At 39.5% G+C, this 22,429-nt stretch overlaps 1 protein-coding gene across 6 annotated transcripts in view; it reads left to right on the forward strand.

The window, feature by feature from the left end:
• lrp8 (low density lipoprotein receptor-related protein 8, apolipoprotein e receptor) overlaps positions 1–22,429 on the forward strand; it is a 196,917-nt gene that overhangs the window by 110,622 nt on the left and 63,866 nt on the right. For all 6 annotated transcript variants that reach the window (XM_031283863.2, XM_031283864.2, XM_036006980.1 and 3 more), the window contains exon 4: positions 5,524–5,652. In XM_031283863.2, coding sequence (XP_031139723.1) covers positions 5,524–5,652 — 129 coding nt within the window. The remainder of the gene's footprint in view (positions 1–5,523; positions 5,653–22,429) is intronic.

The raw sequence follows: 22,429 nt of genomic DNA on the forward strand, positions 1-22,429 counted from the left end.
GTCTCATTTATTGTCCTTGAAAATTTAAAAGAAAGTGTCTGTGCTTCTATATTTTTTATGAAACTACACTTTATTCAATATGGCATTATTTTACTTGTAGAGCCAATTGGTATTCACAGCAGTGCAGAGTAGTTGGGCATTCATAATATTCCACCGATGTGATGAGACACGCTTCTCTGGTGTTTGCATAAAAAGACGTTGAAGCATGGTACTTCATCAATCAGCACTGTGCTGTCTGGGGTGCAGGGGAATTCAGCGTACCTTTTTAAGCATTTTAAATGCATGCAACTACAGTATAATGCTTAACTAATGCTCGTACAGAGTAAATCATCCATAAGCTTCCATTCAACACGTGCCGTATTATCACATACGCTCCTCGCATGGGTTTTGATGTTGTGTCTCACTGTGGCAGACAGTGACTTAAGAATTACTTATATTACCTCCCCGCCTCATATATGCACACCTCATGATAAATAAATTACCTTAGCATTAGCCTGTGCAGCTACGAGCCTTCTGAATCAATCACCTGAGAAGCTAGCTTTGATGCTAGGCAGGCAGCTGGAGAGTGGACGTGGTGGCGCGCTACAATTCTCCAGTCCCCTCCCTCCTTGAGAAGGGAAATTAAGATGGCAGTTAATCAAAAGTTAATTTGCATACTGCGCCTTGCTTAGTCCACCCCTATACCCTGCTCATAATGGGCACTTAGACAGGCCATGTGAGGAGAATAACAAGTCTACACCACTTCTGGTTGTGGACTTGTTTGAATTAAAAGACTGCATCGCCCCCTATGAGATAAATTAGTTTTCTGACCCCAGGACCAGAAAAGCCTATTTAAATTCCACTGCACAAATTCCAAAATACTGAGACCAAGAATTTTAGAAAAAAGGTGTATTTTGAGAGAGAGAGTTTTTTTTCAAAATGAAAGCCAATGGAACTATATAATCTCACAATAGATTGCAAACTCAGCTTGTGCCAGTTCACTTACACTTTGCAACATGAACTTCTATTCATGCAGTTTGCATAAGTTGTTGAGGTTGCTCAAAAGATTTAATTTAATCTGGTTTGCAACGTTTAGCTATTACCGTCAGGTGCTCTATCAAAAGCAGGAGACAATCGCTTTGTTGGGGTCTAATGTATTCAGTACAAACATAAAGTAATTAGAAGTGTAATACAGCCTTAATGAAGTATTCCATGTTTTTATTTACAGTGTTAATGATGATTGTATGCATTTTTCCCAGCATCTTTTCACAGCGACCTCTTCTCCATCATTGTGGCCATGGCACATGTATGTTAGAGAAACCTGATTTACTTACATTTCTTTTTTAGGTAGCTAAATTCTGATCTATTTAACATAACTAAAATTCCATGAAAATGTGTGTATCCTATCTCATACACTGCCACTTTCTAATGCAGTGTCATACTGAGGAAACAGCCTCACATGCTGACAGGCAAATTACTGCTGTATATAATTAATAAACAGATGCGTAGACTACAGTATGAATAAGAAGGCACTGGGCTATACATCTATCTATTCTATCATTTGCCTGTATATGTCATAAAAAATAGAAGTTGAGGGAAAAGGTCAGACCTGGTCATCTGACCAATTGTGTGTGTGTTTATTTGTTTGCTTTACCTTGATGTAACCTGGATACATTCACTGACCGCACATGCTTGGTTTGACCATGTTTCACACTCATTACATAATGCATACACCCACCTGGGAGCTGCTGTCTCCAACCACTATCTCTCATTGCTTGCTACCAAGCAGCTCCACTGGAGCACGGCTTGCATCAGTTCCTCAGCTGTTATTCGCTGTAGGCCCTTGGCAGCAAGCAGGTTAGCTGGTTGCCCAGTGTTTGTCTCTGTGCCCCAGCAGTTTTATAGCCCATGAAATATGCATTCAATACAAAGTGAGGATAATGGTGAATTCAGTTAAAAGCCTAGGACTGGCCGCTGAGAAAAGGACTTATAGCTGTAAGTAGTTCTGGCTATGTACAGTATGTGTGTGTAAGTGTGCCTGCCTCCGTGAACACAATTGTGTTCACAAAATACACCTGTATGCATGTGTAGAAAGTTGCGCCATCATCATTTGAGTATTTTGTTGTATCTTTATGTGTTGTAAAGATGCAGCCTTTACATAGTTTTCTGCAGTGAGAGTGGCAGTCGATATTGCACTTGGCCTGGGATATGATCATAGTCGGCAATATCTCTGCAGGCACAGATGTGTCCCCAGCTTACTGTTGATAAGTCCATCAATTCTCCTCAGTGCCCGCTCCGCTGTTGGATACACCTGTCAACATTTAGTGAGAAGGGAACAAAGAGAGAGGGCAAATCGCACTGACTTTCAAAAGTCTGGGGAAAGTACCTTGAATACAACTTCATTATCAACACCATTACCATCTGGATTGGCAAAGTCAGACAGTAACAACCTTGATAAAAAATGAAATGATTCTTTATTTTCTTTGATTGCATTCTGTGTTTAATTTGTATTACAGTGGCGTGTATGTGTGATATTTTAATGTGTTTTATGTGATCTAGACGTGCAGACGTACCAGATTTTCTCTCTTTAGTTCTCTCCCACTGTCCCACTAAATGCTTGTTATTGTGGGAATTACTGGAATTGTTAGGTCTTTGTAAATTATAGAGTGTGGTCTAGACCTACTCTATCTGTAAAGTGTATCGAGATAACTCTTGTTATGATTTGATACTATAAATAACATTGAATTGAATGTTTTTCTTTGTCTGTGCAGACTTGGTGGCTCTTGATAATGCTAATTACCTTCATGTACCACAACTTTGGTTTGTTCCAAACAAACTGCTCTTGTTTCTGCAGGCAATGTGAAACACATCTCCTGGTCTGCACATACCACGTTTCTCTGTGAATGGTTTGTAATACTCTGGCTGACTGAGGCAGCAAATAGAAAAACCTTTTTATAGACTTTAATAAATGTATGGGTAGAGCTGTTATTGTATAATATCAAAAGCCAATTTAGAGCAGCTGACCAGAATAGTCACAACATATTGCCTAAACATGTAACAGGATTCTACAGCCAGAGTATTTCACGCACATTTACCCCTAAGAATAGCTACTGTATGTGTAAATCGGAAATAAACTTTTACAAGCGCAGTGTGAGAGTAAAGATTACAACCTACCGTAATCTTTCCTTAATATTTTAAGGCCGATGTTTAGTATTTAGGGTCTTCCGCTTCCATAATCCTCCACTGGGTTTCAAATCATAATTGCACACAAGGAGAAATAGCGCGCACACACACACACGCTTGTGTGTAATACATTGCTTGTTAATAAACTCTGTTACTTGCACATTTTTCACTCTGCTCCTAAATTTCTTTGTGTGGCACATATACTCTTTGGGGAAAAAAGTTAGTGTAGAGCCCTGTATAATAACAGGAAATTGGAACTGTCCTTTTCATTTAGTAAACATTATTACCCTTGGGATGAAAATCATCTAATTGATTTTGTCATAATCAATGTCAATGGAGTTCTCTGTTGTTCTTGTTCGTATTCAGTCATTTGATTGGCAGTTTATCCATGACTCCGCCCTTCTTGACTGTGAGAGCCCGAAATGGTCAGTCAGGCAAATTACATCCTTTTAACCCAGCTGTCAATCACACACTTGGAGTGGACTAAACCCCTCAGGGTGTCTATTTCTTCATGGGTTCGTATTAGAGAAAGTGACTGACAGTAGCCCTTGGACTCTACTGACCCACACAAACACACACACTTTGAGGAACACTCCACTCATTGATATTGATATTCAGACCTTCACATGGACTAGAAGAGCTGCATTTTGTGCATTAAAGACACAAATACACAAACACACACGCACGGGGCTCGCTCATTCACTCGTTTTAAGGGGATTTGCTGGAGACTTTCATTCTTTAAAGGCAAGGGGAGGTCATCCAAAGATCAACACCAGCAAAGAAGAGAGGAAGTCAAACCCTAAATCTGTCCAATTCCATAGAAAAATAAAATGCATGTAGAATAGTGTAGAACCTGACAACATAGACTGCACAGTTGGAGAAAATCCTGGCAATCACTACTGGCAAGGCTGAAACCTCCGGCGTCCTTCCATGAGGGGTAGCGTTTGAATGGCAGCAATTTATTCAGTACTGTTAAAGGCAAAAAAAAGAAGAAAGAACTGAGAGTATGAGACTGAAATAGGCAAATCCTAAAGGTACCATTGATCTGTGACTGCAACATACACACACTAAAACACACACACACACACACACACACAAACACTCAGGCTGGTTGCCAAGAAGCATGCTGGTGGTCAAATATGTATAATTGATAGAATTGAGTTTGACACAGCGCTGTAATGTAATCTAGGGCTAGAGTCCCTATGGTGTGTGTGTGTGTGTGTGTGTGTGTGTGTGTGTGTGTGAGAGATTAAAGAGGCAAGGGGGGGGCTAAGGCTGGGTGAGGGAGTGTTGTGGTTTGCAGAAAGAAGGGACAGGGATTTGCTGTGGAGACTCAGTGTAAATTTGATGTATTGGACGGCTGTATTTTTCCTCCCTGTACTAACCCCACGGGCTACACGTGTAGGAACAATGGCCTTCTCTACTGTAATGGGCTCTTACCAAGAGGGACCACTTTCTCACTCTCACACTGTGTGTGTGTGTGTGTGTGTGTGTGTGTGTGTGTGTGTACAGTTTGACAAACTGTTATAAGTGCTTTCCTACTCCATTCACTTGATTTTCACTGGTTTGGTCAGTCAAAAAATGTTCTATTGAATAAGGTTTCACATATATAGAAAAAACAGCACTGTATGTATGCAGTCGGTATTTGAATGTATTTCAGTTTTACAGTTGTGCTTAAGCGATTAGTTGAATAATTGCTTAGAACAATTATCATAATTAATTCATTGTGGAAGTCATTAATCAAGCAAAAATTAACATTTGCTTATTTTCTCAGTTTTATATCATTGTTATCTGAAAATCTTTGGGTTTTGGGCTATCAGTTGGAGGTTGACCAATCAAATCAAGTGAAGTGAAGATGTCATTTTCAGCTTCATCTAAATAATAAATTGTAGAATTATCTATAACTAAAATAAGCAGCCCTAGCATATACAGAACTACATGTACATACAAAATAGTGCTTGTGTGTTTCATGTCTTTTTTTGGTTTGTGTACTGTGTGTGTATTTCCCTGGCTTTGTGTCTGCTTGATAGTGTTCCTGCTTCTTTGTTCCTCTGTCACTGTGTGTCTAGTTTAATTGCAGGCCTTTGAGGAAAAATCGATTGGCGCAACAAGATAACTAAGTTATCAAACTGTTTCATTGACTGGCTGTCTCTTCTCTCTCTATCTTTTGCCTCCTCCCTATTTCTTTTCTCATTTCGCTCTCCCCGGCGTCTTTCTCTATCACTCTTTGCTCCCCTTCTCTTCCATCCATCCCCCTAACTTTTTCATCAACTATCCATTTTCTTTTTCCCTTCACTGCCTTCTCCCTCTGTTCTCTCTCTGTCCCTTGCTGTTTTTCACCTCCGCCCCCTCTCACAACAGGCCGACAGACCTGTCCACCAGAGAAGTTTGATTGCGGAGGGGCTGCCAGCAAATGTGTTTCGTTGTCATGGCGATGCGACGGAGAGAGGGACTGTGAGAACGGGGCAGATGAGGACCAGTGTGCTGCAGGTAAGTTTGCCGTGGTGGAAATGTGGAACGGAGGGAAACAGGAAAGGACTGAGAAGAAAAAAAGGATAGAACAGCATCTATTTGGGCTTCATTTGAACTCAACTTTTAGTAACTGTCATTCACTGACTACTAAGTCTGAAAAGCCTTAAAGGAAATAGTGTACCGTCTACCAAAATGTTATTCAGTTGGTTTAATGATAATTAGTGAATCGAGTGTTCGCAGAGATTTTGCTGTTTTTTCTTTAGTGCATACCCTCTCTTTGAATAATAGAAAACACAAATAGTATCTGCAGAACTTGTATTGTCTGCTCAACTGAACATAATGTATAGCTGCGGGTCTTTCAAAAGCTATTTCATTTTTTAAAACGATTTAAATTGAATTGAAGAAAGGGTTTATAAAGTCTCTGCATATGCATATAGCACTGAATAAACTGAAGACCTTGCAAACGTTTCTACTGTATAAAAAAAGGGTGAAGATTTTAAAGGAGACAGGAAAAATAGCAGATATGAACAGAGAAAATAATAAAATAAACGTCAGAGGTGAGAACCAGAGAGAAAGTGAAGACAATTAAAGTCCCATGTGATAATATCTCTAGGAATGTATTAGGCACATTTTAGTTATAACTGCATTGTACGATTTGTTTTGACAAGAACTTTTCTCTCAGACCCTGGGGTGATGATCAGTCCTAAATTTAGATCTAAGAGAATACTTTAAAAAAATGTCAGACCTGGGGATTTGTGACCTTTATTTTTCTACCCAATATAAGACATGCATTGAAGTGTTCTGTATGCTTTTTAATGTGTCACCTGGGTCGTCGCATATTTTAAGTTTCAGTTAAAGTCTGGTCCAAAGTGTTGCCAGGAGTGTTTTTAACTTAATGGCATAGCTGCCAAAAAACTAAAATGTTGCATCTCTTAATTTATTTATATTTATTTTGTGTGTTATGTGTCTAGAGATGTCAAACATTATCGGTTTTTTTCTCACCTCAATCTTGTCCTTGTTTTTAGCTGTTGCTCATTAAGCTGGAAATGGGGAAAAGCAGGTCACCCTGCAAACTGGGAGAGTTGGGCCAGTGGTGTTTAAAAAAAGGGGAAACCAATTATGTATCTTGAAAGTGTATTTTTCAAGACGTGTTAAGGAGTTTGTCCTGTGTTTACATAGATTCAGAAACATACCCACACCGAGGCAAACATCAAAACAGCACAATCGTACACATACTGTACAGTAGGACTTTGTTTTTCTTAAGATGGTATAGAGTACAATGCTCATTGTGCAGAGGGCGTGGTGGCACACTTTTAGTGTTTGGTTTTTTTTATAGTTGTGATGCACCCATAGCGTAAAAATGGGTTGTGATTTAAGAATAATGTGTGTGTGTGTTACTGTAGGTGATGATGAATCGTAGCCAATCACAATTGCTTCTGTCATCTCCTTTAAAACCAGTGCTATCCCAAACCATGTAGCCACACAAAGATAGAGCCAATAGTATCATTCTTAAACACAAATTCTCACACAAACACATACGTATTCTGTATTTATGGAGCAGCAGTACTTTGTCAGAATAACAAATGACTAGGGGTGGTACGGTTCATGATAAAACATCTGATCCGCTCGGTTCTCATGTCTCGGTTCGGAGCGTATGTGTGTCACACGGTTCGTCAGTACACTGTTAATGTGCACTAACCACTTACTGCCGTAGTGCCCACTTTCGACACCTATGTTAAAACACTTACTGGAAACGACGCGGGGGATGAGTGTGACGAACACAACACATGGCAGCTGATTGGACGAACGCGTCACGTGGTTCTTGCTGCTCCCGAATTTCAAAACAGACTCTAATGGCGTCTCGTTCTGAATACGACCTCGTATTTTACGAAAATAGTTCACCGAAAAGTGTTTCTGAAAACATTTTAAGCGAGAAATAGGCCATGCAGTTGCTGAATCTGTCTGTTTAAAAGATTTTCGTCAGATTTTGAGAGGCGCCGAGCCGACTGCTCCTCAGGTGGAGTGTGGAGTGCTGCAGGTCACGTCACATGCAGAAATGGTAAGTGGGAGAGATGAGGAAGGCTACCCGGAGTTGGAGGATGCGCCAGCGTCGTATAATAAGTCTGGTGTGTGGGAACATTTTGGATTTCATGTTACCTATGATGACAGTGGAAATAAAACAATAGATAGAACTGCCACTGTATGCATGTATTGTGCAACATGCATTCAATATGCTAATTTTAGCTATATATCGTATGCAGAAGTATATTTCTGGAGTGTTAAAGATTAAAAGAAAAAATAACAAGAACCGTACAGAACCGAAAACCGTGACACTAAAACCATGATACGAACCGAACCGTGGATTTTGTGAACCGTACCATCCCTACAAATGACTAAAGAAAAACAAATCCACTCAGATGTATGTCGTAAAATGCAGTATCCTTTCTAGGTAATCAATATATTTCGAGAGAATTACTGTCTTTTAAAAAGTACCATACAATGTTTCCATCTTGGTTTCATTTCATTTTGCAAGATCGGATGTCATACTTCAGTGTTGGATATCTCAAATGCTCATACACAAGGCTTAGCTTGCATTTAAGGAAACCTATAGAATAGCTTTGTACAGTAATCTAACCACAGACACACATTGCTTCATCTGCAACACCTGCACACTTTGGAAAGTCAGATACACTCGCATCACATTATCTAGCCTACATCCTCACAGCTGGCATTAAAGCTGTAAAAAGGGCATTGATTTTTATCAGCGTAAACATCTGGCCCACAGCATTATTGATTTTTAACCTGCGAAACACACACACACACACACACACACACACACACACACACACACACACACACACACACACACACACACACACACACACACACTTATATGCACACACAGCATTTTCTCTAAGAATATAGATTGCATGTTATATTTTCCGTTGCTTAACCTGTGTTAGGCTAGATAGAAAAATAAACCCACTTTAAATGTATATGTACAGAACATTTCTGGATAAACATCTGTATATGTGTGTCTTTGTGAGAACAAGTATGACTTTCAGACCGTCAGAGTGATTACATTTTTGTGGAGTAATTCTAATTCTTATTCTGTGGAAGTAATTCTGGCCAGTTGTCGTGTAAAGGAGAAAGTAAATGTAGCACAGGGGAGTCCTTATAAGAATAGAATGGGAAGGGGGTGTGTGTGTGTGTGTGTGTGTGTGTGTGTGTGTGTGTGTGTGTGTGTGTGTGTGTGTGTGTGTGTGTGTGTGTGTGTGTGTGTGTGTGTGTGCTTGTGTGCGTGCGTGCGTGCGTGTGTCTGTGAGTGTGTATGTTTCTAATGCACCTTCGTTTCCATAATGTTGCCTTCATCCCTCAGCCACTGAGACATTCATACATTCTCATGCTGTAAGTATTGCCCAAAATGCATGTACAGTATGCACACTGCAAGGTACGGTGGCCCTGACGGCAAATATGAAAACACGACAGCAAATAGGAAATCACGACAGCAAATAGGAAAACACGACAGCAAATAGAAAAACACGACGGCAAATAGGAAAACACGACGGCAAATATGAAAACACGACGGCAAATATGAAAACACGACAGTAAATAGGAAAACACGAGAGCAAATAGGAAAACACAACAGCAAATATGAAAACACTTTTGTTTTTAACGTTTTTTATTATAACATTTATTCAAACATTACTATATACTGTACACAAGTATATTCAACATGAAGCGGCGATCAGACTCAGCTCCCGATGATGGTGTTGCTTCCGGACTGCAGACAGAAGGAGAAAGATTAGGTTAGTCGGTCCGTGTACTTGGTGGCCAACGGATTTTCGTTTTGAAAGGAAAAAAACAAAAACGAAAAACGGCCAGTTTCCCAATTACCATTAGTAAATAGGAAAACAAAATACGGAAAACAACCCATTATTCGTTTTTTGTTTTGATATTAAAAAACGGAAAACGAAAAACAATCTCGTTATCCGATTTTCTTTGATGTATTTGTAGATGGAACTCGGAAATTAAAATGTGTGTATAAATCTTATTCCTTTGTCAGTACCCGATCCGTACCGCCTGTAAAATCCGTTCTGTGCACTGCCTGATCAGTTCTACGCTTGCGCGAACACCGGCAAACTTCACAGCTCTATGCACGCATTGGCGTAAGGATGTTTGGACATTCCCGGTTACCGGAAGAAAACATTAGACAGTGACAGTAGACCGTTATGATGGCAAAGATGAAGTTTACAAGGTGTTTGCTGGAGTTGCCTAAAGTATCTGTTAATGATATACGGAGGGTCGTCTGGCCATCCAGTACAACACCATGTAGCAAATTAAATAAAGGCTTCAAATTTTACGTTTCGTCATTTCTTTGCAACTTTGAAGGTAATTTGCTAACGCTAGCTAGCCTGAGCTAGTAGCCTTGCTTTGGTGTTATAAGTCATGACTCCGTCCTGCTTCAGGTTAACCATGTTTTAAATAAAGTTTAAGCATGTGTATACCTCTCACTTCATGTGTTTGTACTTTTATGAAAGTATCAGGTAAAAACAGGGCTACAAATGAGATCTCTGTGAGAGACCAGCATACTCCTAGCAAACTATTATGTAGCTCAATGCTGGACATTTCACCCCTAATTCCGGTCACTTTACTGTATTTGTATTTGTTTAGTATTTGGTTTAGAAGCCTTTATTGGTGATTTTTTTACGGTACAAAGTCCTGCTATATACGTACATAGCTAGCTATATATGCTCCGCTATGTCGCGTTAGCATGCAGCTACAATAGTTAGCTATGAGTATGCTAACGTTAGATTGTAGTGGAACGAAGCAGCACTTTCTAACGTCAAAAATCGCAGACCAAACAATACACAATCGGACATGTTTCAGCAGGAATGTGACCCGGAATTGGGGAGAATTTAACAACATTGCCAGCTAAGATGACCGTTAGCATGTAGCTACTATAGTGTTTACTGCCGTTAGCATGTAGCTACTATAGTGGTATACAGCAGTGGTGGCTGGGAGAGCTGTCATTCCATCTTCAAAAGGACACTTATGTACGTTTACACTTCATCGCATTAATAATAGACTATGGTTATTAGTCAAGACGAAGTATTAGGTGAAAACATTAACGTAAACAACACAACAACGATGTCGCTACACGGTTTTGGATCAGTGACAAGTTTCGAATGTTTGTAGCTATGACTATTGTATAATAAAGATTTAATAAAAAAAGATTTAATAAAAAAGTTGTAATGTTTGGTCGTAAAGTGTTGACACGTTACTTATATACAGTCTATGGTTACAAATCGCACAGGGACATTGTTAGTTTTCTACTACGTAATTATGCGCATGCACAGAACGGATCTTACAGGCGGTACTGGCCAATAAATGCTATTGAAGGGCGGGTCTTGGCGTGGCGGGAGTAACTTCCGGTCACGAAAAAAATACCAATGCAAAATTAAGGAATACGACTTATACACACGTATTTTAATTTCCGAGTTCCATCTACAAATACATCAAAGACAATCGGATAACGAGATTGTTTTTCGTTTTCCGTTTTTTAATATCAAAACAAAAAACGAATAATGGGTTGTTTTCCTATTTACTAATGGTAATTGGGAAACTGGCCGTTTTTCGTTTTTGTTTTTTTCCTTTCAAAACGAAAATCCGTTGGCCACCAAGTACACGGACCTTAGTCCAGTAGTTATCCAACCTGTCCTGGTAAGATTAGGTTAGTCCAGTAGTTATCCAACCTGTCCTGGTAAGATTAGAATTGTATCACAAGTATATTTAAGCATACTGAAACATGAAGGTACTTCATGTAACTGTGTAGTGGTGTAGTTTCTTCATCATGGTCTTAACTGACAACTGTTGACCATTTAACACACTTACACCTACCTTTACTGTATTAGTGGGTGTTTATCAATGGAGGTATTATGACTTTTCATATGTTGGTTGTAGCCTTGTAACTTGTGTGTTTACAGTACTATTTACCCTTTCTCACTTGCAGTTTAATGCATATCATACTGCCTGTGGTAGCTCATTAGCTGGTAGCGTTTACCTTGTAGTTGCTGATCATATTTTGCACTGCATTTGTCTGAAAGCTAGAAGCTACTGGACAATGAGCTAATGTTGCATACATGCAGTAAACTACAAGCTAATGTAAACTGTTAGCTACTGCAATTCTCCTTACCGGTAAGTGTTATGACTACTACAAACATGAACTCCCACGAGTTTTTAATTTATTGACATGGGATAAATAAGACAAAACGACTATTGCTTACATTAAAGCCTATCGGTGTCGGTAACGTTACCTACCTTTGCACGTTGCGAGCAAAGTTCCTGACAGAATATTCTCCTCCTGCAAGCAGACTGACGCCGATTCACCAACAGCACAGTTCATAGTTCCACATCCATTTCGTCCAGTGTTTTGAAATGAGAAACGGCTAGTCCGTCTGTTAAAAGCATAGACAGTGAGGCACTTTTATTTTTTCACCTCTCCTTCCTGTCAAAAGACAGACAGTGTGTCTGTTCAATCAGGAGGGTCCGTCCTCTACTAGATAGGCCCTACCTTTTCCGGTAGAAGTTAATGCCGTTGTGTTTTGTGATTTGTTGAAGTGTTTTCATATTTGCTGTCGTGTTTTCATATTTGCCGTCGTGTTTTCTTATTTGCCGTTTTGTTTTCATATTTGCTGTCGTGTTTTCATTTTTTCTGTTGTGTTTTCCTATTTGCCGTTGTGTTTTATGATTTGTTGTTGCGTTTCTCTAATTGCTGTGGTGATTTGCACTTCAGGGCCACCGTAGCAAGGACATGCACATGCATGTATAATTAAGGACACACACACACACACACATATGAACATACACACTGTAAGATTGCTCCTGGACACTGTTAAATTATTTCAATCTTTCTCTTGTGTGCACAACCAAAGATGCGTAAAATAGTGCAACTACCATTCTTTAATGAACTTTACTGATTGCAGAAGCAATTTAGATAAAATAATATTCAAATTTTAATGAATTCTAATTTTGAGTTGTGCAATCTCATCACTTTGAACACCCTGGGGGTAGCATGATAATCTTAACAACAAGTATCAACACACTCTTGTATTTTAATTAATATTATTAACCCTTGTGTTGTCTTCCCTTCAACCTTGAAAAAACCACTTTTTTTTCTGACATTTGTGACGCCTTTTTTTCACAATTTGTTTTTGCTTTTTCCAACGTTTTAAAATTTTTTAATTTTCTTCTGCGCTTATTTCTACGTCCAATATTTTCTGATATAAAACAAAAATTTAAAACGGGCCAATGTGACCCGAAGTCAACACAAGGGTTAAGCTATTGCTGTTTACCATAACGTGTGCTTTCAAACCACGGATATTGGCTAACTATCAGAAGCTCACCAGTCACAGGGGTATATTTTAAGCACGTTGAAATGCCCACTCTACACTGTTAAATGTGGGTTAAACCTCATTGTTTGTCTCCTCTTTTTCGTCATTTCTTCTTTCCCATTTGGTTGTCTCTTTTACTTTCACTTTCTTTATCTGTCCTCTGTCCTATGTTGGATTTTGATCCATAGTTGTCCATGCAGTCTATGAGCATTTTTTATTTATTTTTTATTTTTGCAAATTAATATTAAATAGGAGCACATTAAATTTAAATGGAGTTAACCAAAAACAGTTCTACATGTGTCAGAAACACTTGAATCTAGATAGATAGCAATGGGAATCAAAATAAGTAATGAGGGTTTGGCACAATTTTTAACATGTAAAAGTTAGGAAATCTTAATAATAAACAGCTCTCGAAAGATTCCAGTTTTGTTAATTTTAGAAAGCTTATTTACAGTATTTGCTTTAACTCAACGGATTCAAACACATGACATTTATAGCATGTCTCAATTTTGATAGACTTCAAAAGTTGTGTTGACATTTTCTTGACAGGTGGATAGAAACATCTCTTCATAATTTGCTTTACTCCCTCTGCTGTTAGTCTTCACTTTCTCTGAATGTTATTCTCTGTCCTTTATCTCCATTCTGTCTGTAAATTGTTAGAGTGTAGTGTGTTTGTACACAGAGTGATGACATTAGGGAGTTTGTGGCCACAACCTCATAAAAACAACATCCACAGTTCATGTATTCATGGAGTCCAGGCTGCCTTTGTTCACATACCATCTCTGACTCTCAAGAAAAGAAACAGGAGTGCTTTCTCTCTTCCTCACCCATTACAGGCACCTGCACTTTTTTATTCTCTTTTAATCTCTGCATTGACTCGGACGGCAATCAGACACCATATGTTCTCTCCATTGCCTTTCATCTGTCTGATCTGTGTGAGCACATATCCCTTATTGCAGTGGGAAATAAAGTAGGTAAGACAGATGTTAAATATTTCATGGGGGTGTTGATGATAATTGATTTCCTGCCTGATGCTTTGAGTGTATATGTGTGCGTGTTATTGGAGTTGTGCTGTTATATTAACCTGTAGAGTTCAGCTTTTGATCTATGAAGGTGGTAGCAGATGAATATTAATTTCATCTGATCCATGGAAAAAATGTGTTATCTGAGTTCACACATAAAAGCCCATAGTGCAGTCCCTCCAGGATTTTGCGGCCTTTTTTTGAGATTGTTGCGGCCCAAAATGCCTGATTTCGCGGGAGCTTTTGTAAAAAATTGCGATAAAAGTTGCGATGTCTTTGTCTGTTTGTTGCAATGAAGTTGCGGGAGACACTGAAAGTTGCAAAAAAGTTGCGATTTTTTTTTATGTAGTTCTTTAAAAATAAAAAGGAAACTTGTTTTGGGAAGAATAAAACTACTCTGGGCTGAGTTTTCCTAGTAACCTTAATAAAAAGGCTCAGGATGCTGTAAATGTTGGTATAATATGAAAATGGCTGGTGGATTTAAGACAAAAACTTATTGGACTTTAACTTATCATTGCACTTACAATAACGAGCGCAGCTGTCCTAAATTTAGGTCATTGTGTCATCTCATCTCCTTTTTCTCCTGCATCCTACGTGTGTGTTGTTTGTGTGTGTGTCTATGTGTGTGTTTGTGTGTGTGCAAGCGTCAGTCAGGGGAACAGAGCAGCAGCCCCGCCCGCTGCAGAGAGCCGACAGCCAGGACTGAAACGGCAGCAACTTCAGCGACTTTTAAATTACAGTCTACATTGATGTTAAAATGTATACAGGTTGGCAGGACGGTCTGAAATGTTTTGCACGGTCTTTCGCTGTACGTTTTCTTGGTAAATGTGAGATGTTCGAGTCCCACACGTCTCGTCTTCATATCAAAAACAAAGAAATGATCAACCCGTTCTCCCTCCCGCTTGGTCATTGGCTCTCAGAGTGCACGTGGGACTGCTGTGATAGGTTGAAGTCGCGGGAAACTTCAGGTTATTGGTCAAATGTGCGGAAAAGTTGCGGTTATTGGTCAAAATTGCGAGTCGCACCAAATTTGCGGTGATTGGTTGAATTTGCGTGAATTGGCGCGATCGCAACATCGCAAAATCCTGGAGGGACTGATAATGGATCCATTAGCTCTGTTTTTTTCCTCTATATATCAAAGTGTAAATACGTTTTTTAGTAAGCTGTAGACATGGCCCAAAACAAGGGTCTTGGGTAGCGTGTTGGTTGGCGCAGTATTTAGAAGTAAATACAGCAAGAGGGAAGAATTCAGTGCCAGCTCCGAGCAGTGCCAACTGTGGCGGCCTCTTTGAATAAAGACAGATGATCCAGAGTGGTCTGACAGTGAGTCACTGACCTCCACAGACATGCCTTTCTCTTCCTCTCAACCCTGGTGTTCACCTCAGCATGGACTGCAAAGGAATGCTCTTTGGTTCTCATGGCTAACAACCAAGGATATGAATCAACTCACCCTCCTTACATTCACACATACGAGGAAGGGGGAAAAGTGTGTGTGCATGTCTGCGCACTGGTGAACAGATATAAAAAATAGTTGGGATGAGAGTCATGGTGTGAATGAGGACAATGTTTATAGTATAGCAGAAATATGTGGTGGAACAGTTAAAATAAGCTTGTTTGTGCAGGCAGTGCAAATAGAGGTGCATGCATGCTGTGCACATTAGGAAATGCGTCGAGATGTGAGCTTGAATTTGTGATACTCTTGCAGATCGTGATAGTGAAGGTGTTGATAGATGAGGCTGGTGGTTCAATTTTAATTCAGTTACTGCTCTTTTTGGTGAACACCTATTTCAACTAATGCAACTGATCAAATCTGTACTGTGGGTGGATTATTTGACTTTCAGGCTACTTCTACACTATGTTTTTAATTTTTTAAGTGGTGTTTTGAGACAAAAACAATCTCCGTCCACACAAGAGTTTTAGCTCCAGTAGCAACTAAGCTCTGTCCATATTAACACGTCTGACAATGCATATCACATGACCATTCACACACACTGGGCATGTGCGTGTCGGTGTAAACAGAAAAGCAATGTTCTGATGTTACTCTGCGGTTGAAAATCATGGCTGTAGAAGTTGAAAATGCAGAAAATACTTTGGAGAAAGAACAACAATGGTGAAAAGTAAGGGAGGACAAGGTGGAACTGTTACTGAAAGGTATAAATGCTAATGTTGCTAGCAGTAGACACTTAGTTTCAGAGAATCACACGTTTTTGTAACACACCTGGTAAGTGCATCTGCATACTAATATGTCACCAAGTGAAAATCTTTTGTGTCTGGCCTCCATATGAATCCAACTTGTTATTTTACAGTTGTGGATTTCAGAAACATAAGTAGATTGTTTTATGTCCATCTTTCAGTTCAAGCAGTTGTCAACAGCAGTTGGCTACCCCCCACAAAGGCCAGCACAGCTCGGGTACAACAAATCAATAATGATGAATACTGTAAGTGTGAATGAATAATAAGTGAATTGACTTGGTTGAATAATTAAGAGATTGACTGACTGAATCCCTCTTAGCCTGGAATAGCAGACAAAACAAAGTGTAAGTACAAAAGTGTTCCTAATAAAACAGACAGAAAAGTAAACTGCAAAAAAATATCTGTACAAACATCCCCCACTGCTCCAGTAGTATACCAATTGATAAGTTATTTATTATATGTACACATATTTATATGGATATCTAAGTTGTATTATGCCTAGGCTCAGTTTTACCACAGGTTTATTTTCATTTTTTACATGGCCAAAATGAGATGGCTTTCTTTTTTAAATGCTGCTAAACCAAGAATAAACCAAAAGTAATTCACCAAAGTAAATTAGATTTGCTTCAACATTATGGTATGACAAGTGAAATTCAAAAAAATCATTATGTAGGCTATAGTTTTACACTGATTAAGCATAACGGTGAAGCTCAGACTAAGGAGAAGAATAATGCAAATGTTTGCAAATGAGAACCAAACAGCTGTTATATCAAAGATGATATATCTGGTGTATCAATCTACCTTCTTCCGCTCCTGTCGATTTGTACGACAGAAGAGAGTTTGGTTAGCATAAAATCTTATCATGCTGTTGCTGTTAAATTTATTATTCTTTGGAAAATTGATTTATTCTTAATGTTACAGACATAACAAAGAAACAAAAAGAGTATTGTATCTACAGATAACAAAGCACAGCTATGTGACAAAGCAGTCTGATAGCAGTTGGGAGCAGAATGCTGTATGAATAGCTCAGCCAGACAGGCTTTCTGGTATTGCCAACATTTCTGCAGCACACGCCACTGGACTATCAGTAATAAGCAGTCATCTGTAATAGGTCTTTGGACATACAACATAAATAATTGGTAAGAAAAGGGAAAATAAAAGGGAGCTTGTGGGTTCTATTCTTAATTAGTGGCATGATGATACATGTTTTCATAAACAATTTTAAATAATGTTCACTCAGCAGTGTAAAAAGTATGTATAAACAGTACTATACCATCTACAGTACAAACATATTGATTCTATAATCTAACCACTTACTCCAAACATACTCCTGCTGTGTTCAGCCCTTCCCCCTTTAAATTCATCCCTTCATCATCTCCACCACCGTCTTCTTCCACCTCTGATTTCTCTCCATCCCGCCCTCCCGCGGCAGCTACAATTGGAGTACAGCAAGCGTTAATTAGGGCTGCTAATTGAGCATATCCAAATGTTGAATAAAACATGGATCCAGGAAGAGAGGCTCTTTATTACATTTACAGGAGGCCTCTGAAGAAGGTTTATGAGCCTTAAATTTATGTTAATGTGAAATTTTGTTTAGGCACACAGCCGCTGCTAGCAGTGTGTTTGCATGCTTCGGGGTGTGGGTGTGTGTGTGTGTAGGTAAAACATTGTTTTTTATGTTTGGGTGAGGTGGCGCTTACATGATGGCCTCTCTTTTGTTTTCTGAATACTAATTTTGCATTTCCTTTTCTTATTTGGTGAAGACTTAAAGCAAAATGTAATTAAAGTGTTCTTTACCTGCTCACCAATCCACTTTTATGTGTGTGTGTGTGTGTGTGTGTGTGTGTGTGTGTGTGTGTGTTGCCTGTTGTGGTGCTGATTCAGCGAGCGCAGGAATGATCCTGCTTGCTTAAGGTTGATCGCCAGAGAAGTTCACATTTCCACAAACCTAATAAGATCAGGCACACTTAAATTACAACAGACACTAGGATGAGGTGACTTTCCCCTTGCATCACACATGCCTGTTAATTGAAACAAAAATATGTGTCAGTGTTGGAATTAAGTGGTTGAGTTAATTAAATTGTCTACTACAAGTGAGGGAATGGATTTCCACATAATATTAATTCAATTTGTCTTGTTTGTGTTATTATAACCTCCGTGGAAAAACTGGACTGAAACTGTTTTGTTTTTTTTTCTCCCGTCTTTCTTACCCACTCACTGCATCCTCTCCCTCTCTCTCGTACTTTCATCTAAGTGTGCTAACCCGGCGCAAGTATTAGCTTAGCTGTATCACAGTCAGGCAGCCTATTTCTGATCCTTAGAGAGCTGTGAAAATACTGTAATTGTGTCAATGTGGCTAGTATGCTAATAGTTACCTTCATTAGATCAACTCGCACCTACATACTGTAGTTACCACTTAAACCTTTTGTCCTATTGGGAATGCAAATATGAAAATCTGTCCCATTGGGTTTCATTAGGACAGACAGATTAGGTCCAAAGGACACTCTAATGGTGTTTTTCCATTACATGGTACCTGCACGACTTTACTCGGCTCCAATCGGCCACGGTGTCCCGTCCTCCATTTTCCATTGCAGATTTAGTACCGCCTCATGCCTGAGGCGAGCGTGGCTGGTCGTCATAGCGACGCCGCAGGAAACTGCTGTGACCTAACACGACACACACAGAACGTTGAAGGTGTGTTGTTTTTGATTCTCGGCATGTGGCTGTTACCACAGCCAGAAGACAAACTTTGTTTCAAAAGAAGCTGGAGGCAGCAAAAAAAAACACCGCTGGCTAAACTATTTAAAAATAGCGGGTTTGTTCAGGACACCCCCGTCTATCGCTAGCAATGATGACGCAGTGATTAGTGACGATTCTCTCTGACCAATCGGTAGTCTGCAGGTTTTCACGTCACCTTTTGGTATCGCCTCAGCTCGCTTGGAACCTTGACGGAGGTGATACTAAAAAAGAGTACCTGTTAGCAGGTACCAGGGAATTTTTTTCGTAATGGAAAACCAAAACAGGCGAGTAGACTCGAGGCGAGTCGAGCAGGTACCATGTAATGTAAAAACACCATTACTGTGTAGTAGTCTAGGCCGATACAGCCATTTAAAATCCTCAACAAACTACTACAGTATATGTGGTTTAATTATGTTTCAGTCTTACCTCAAGTACCTCAAAAACTCACAAAAAATGTTGCTTTGTGTGTTGGCTAATATCAAGATCTCAACCAGTTAAAAGTCCAATCACAACTGGATTTAAGCATCCAGCAGTAGAATTGGTTGCCTTCATTTAGCAGATTTTTGAAAGATTGCCAAATCTTTTTAAAAAAGTAAGAAAATATTAACCTTGTTGTTACTTACACTTATTAACAAATCTGTGCTTTTCAATGTTGCTGTTATTTGAATTGCTGCACTGGATGTAACATTTCAACATGTTTTATAATTTAACACTTTCACTTTACAACAGTAAAGACTCAGATTTAGATTCTTTCTGCTATTTCTTGTTTTGCTCTCCAGTTTGAAAGACGCACAGTGATCTGGACACTTTGAATTCGCTGTACTGTAGGTAAGGATTGCAACTGTCAAGGATTTCCCCTCTGTATGTTCACTGCATTGGTGAAGAGTTATCTCTGCCTGTTTAAATGCAATCTTTTTTGTTGGCCTTTTTCTGTCTGTTTTTTCTTTACTTCACTTGGATCCAATCAGTCCGTACTTGCTCCACAGACACTTTCAGGACTATGTTGGCGGAGGCGTAAATCCAACAGGCAGGCAGACAGACAGACAGAGAGAGAGTGACAGACAGTAGTCAGAGAGGCTCCTGCAGGCCCTGGGGACCTGTTGCTCTTTTCACATCAGCCGGAGCTGCTCTGTTAACATTACAGCAAGCGGCCGCTGGATCGATGCCCACCAGGGATATGTTAGTTGGTGTTTTATAGCGGGACAGAGAGGGGCAGAGGAGAGGAAAACATGGTGTGTGTGTGTGTGTGTGTGTGTGTGTGTGTGTGTGTGTGTGGTGTTCTGGTAGGAAGTAGAAGGAGGGGAGTAAATAAAGTGGCACCTCTTAAGTGCTTGTACATGAAGATTCAAATTTTTTCTGCTGCTAGCTTTAGTACAGTAACTAACATCTAATAGCCATTTAGGTCGCAATATTCAGAAAGTGCTTTCTACACTGAGGAAATGTCCTTAGTAAACACGGTGAGATACAAACTGTACACACATGAACCGCACATCCCCGCCTCCAGCCATCTACACACATGCAATATATAACTTAAGTCCAGCTCGCTGTAGGCTACAGTAAATGTAACCTCTTTCCCATTATTTGATAACACATCAAAAAGAACGAAGAAGACTCCACCCACATAAAAAAATGCAGTATGTAGTATGTGAGTGCATGTGTGTGAACAATTGTGTATGTAGTGGTTTTGCTTCTTTTATCTTGCTTCACTCACATTTCTGCGAGAAGAGGTGACTGCATAGACATAATGGTAGCCTCTTGTCTCATAGTTTCTTCCCATTACGTTCTCCTTCATTTATAATCCTCTGACTGCTCTCACTGTGTGCGTAGGTGTAATGTAATGGAGTGCCAGCACACAAACAGGCTCGCTGTGCACCCAGAGGCATTTGCACTTGCTTTAGACTCAGGCAGACTGTTTTCTTCCAATGATAGCTTTAAGTACATTACTCATTCCTCTTACAACCCTCCAACCCCCGTCCTTACCCCTGCATACACACACACTCTCAGAATCACAATTGACTGCTGGGAAACCATAACTTTACTTCAACCCAAGGGGGATGCAACCAAACTTAATTAAGTCAAAGAGGAAGGACCTTTTAATGTTGCTGCTTTCCTGGCCAGTAACCTGTTGACAGACCACCATCCCCACTACAGGCACTTCTCAAAACTTCTCCTACAGTAGAATTTTATAAAGATTAGCCTCTATAAAAAAGATGAAAAACCCAAACTGTCATTCTGTGCATATATAACTAACTATATCTAAATAACTATTAGCTGCTAGCTACTGCACTAAATCTAGCAGCAGGTACCTACCTACCTAGTAAACACAAGCTAGTAGCTAGTAAAGCTGATCTGCTGCACTGCTACTCAACAGTGACCACCTTGTCATTTTATAAGTTACCACAATTGTTTTATTAACAACCAACAAGACTTCCCATGAGGCTCTGATGGAGAGCCTTTTTCTAGAATTGTGTTCAGACTGAACACAAATTTTCGCAGTTTGAAAATGAGAATTTTGACCGATTAATTCAATCAGTTAAAGCTTTAGTGCGTAACTTTTTGATATTAATAAACGTCCGTTACATTCAAGTCATTGCCAAATGAGTTGCTACAAAGCTAATGAAGACTATCAGCTCCACACAACTCTTTCTGTATTTCTCAGTATGGCTAAGTTCAGAAGATTGTGTCGTCCGGTGACTTTCCCGTGCAGAAGCTCGAGTGAAGATAATTAACTCTTCTAAAGAGTCCATCGTGTTTTTTTAATCCTCTGTTTCCTCCTTGGCTACTAGCGTGGAGGAGGGGGCGCGTGCGTGATTACATAAGGCTTGTATCATGTGGACGTGTCGACAGTTTTGTTGTCATTACTTAGAATTCCTCATGGGGGCGACAGAAACTACGCACTATAGCTTTAAAAAAATATATAATTAAAACAAGTTTTTAAAAAGTCTGTTATGTGGTAAAAAAAAAAATAGGCTATACAATCTATTTCTTAAACACAACTCATTGTGGCAACACGTGCCCTTTTATTGGAGTAGGTTATGGGAGAGCTTAAAACACACTTGCTAGTGCTAATTTATCACTAGCAAGTTTTAAGCTATTTTTTCTGCTAAGTTTGTGGCTCTCACGACCGACTGCAGGGCAGCGCTCGATACCCATCTCTTTAGCTTAGATACTTCATTACGAGGAAGAAACCTAGTTTTAGCTGTTGAGAGTGAACGACATGAAAAACAAGTATCATGATGAGGCCATCTCAAATGGTCATTATCATACACGGTAAAATGCAGGATTACATGTTTGTGGACATGTAATCATCACACTAAATCACAATGACTTATTTTTAATGTATTCCTGAATTGACTACCTCGCAATTATACAATCGGAGTGAATGCAATTATTTTTCAGACAGAATGTGTGCGTGTCTATGTGTTGTGTGTGTATGTTGTGCATGAG

The sequence above is a fragment of the Sander lucioperca genome, chromosome 11 (genome assembly GCF_008315115.2).
Source record: "Sander lucioperca isolate FBNREF2018 chromosome 11, SLUC_FBN_1.2, whole genome shotgun sequence".
Taxonomy (NCBI): domain Eukaryota; kingdom Metazoa; phylum Chordata; class Actinopteri; order Perciformes; family Percidae; genus Sander; species Sander lucioperca.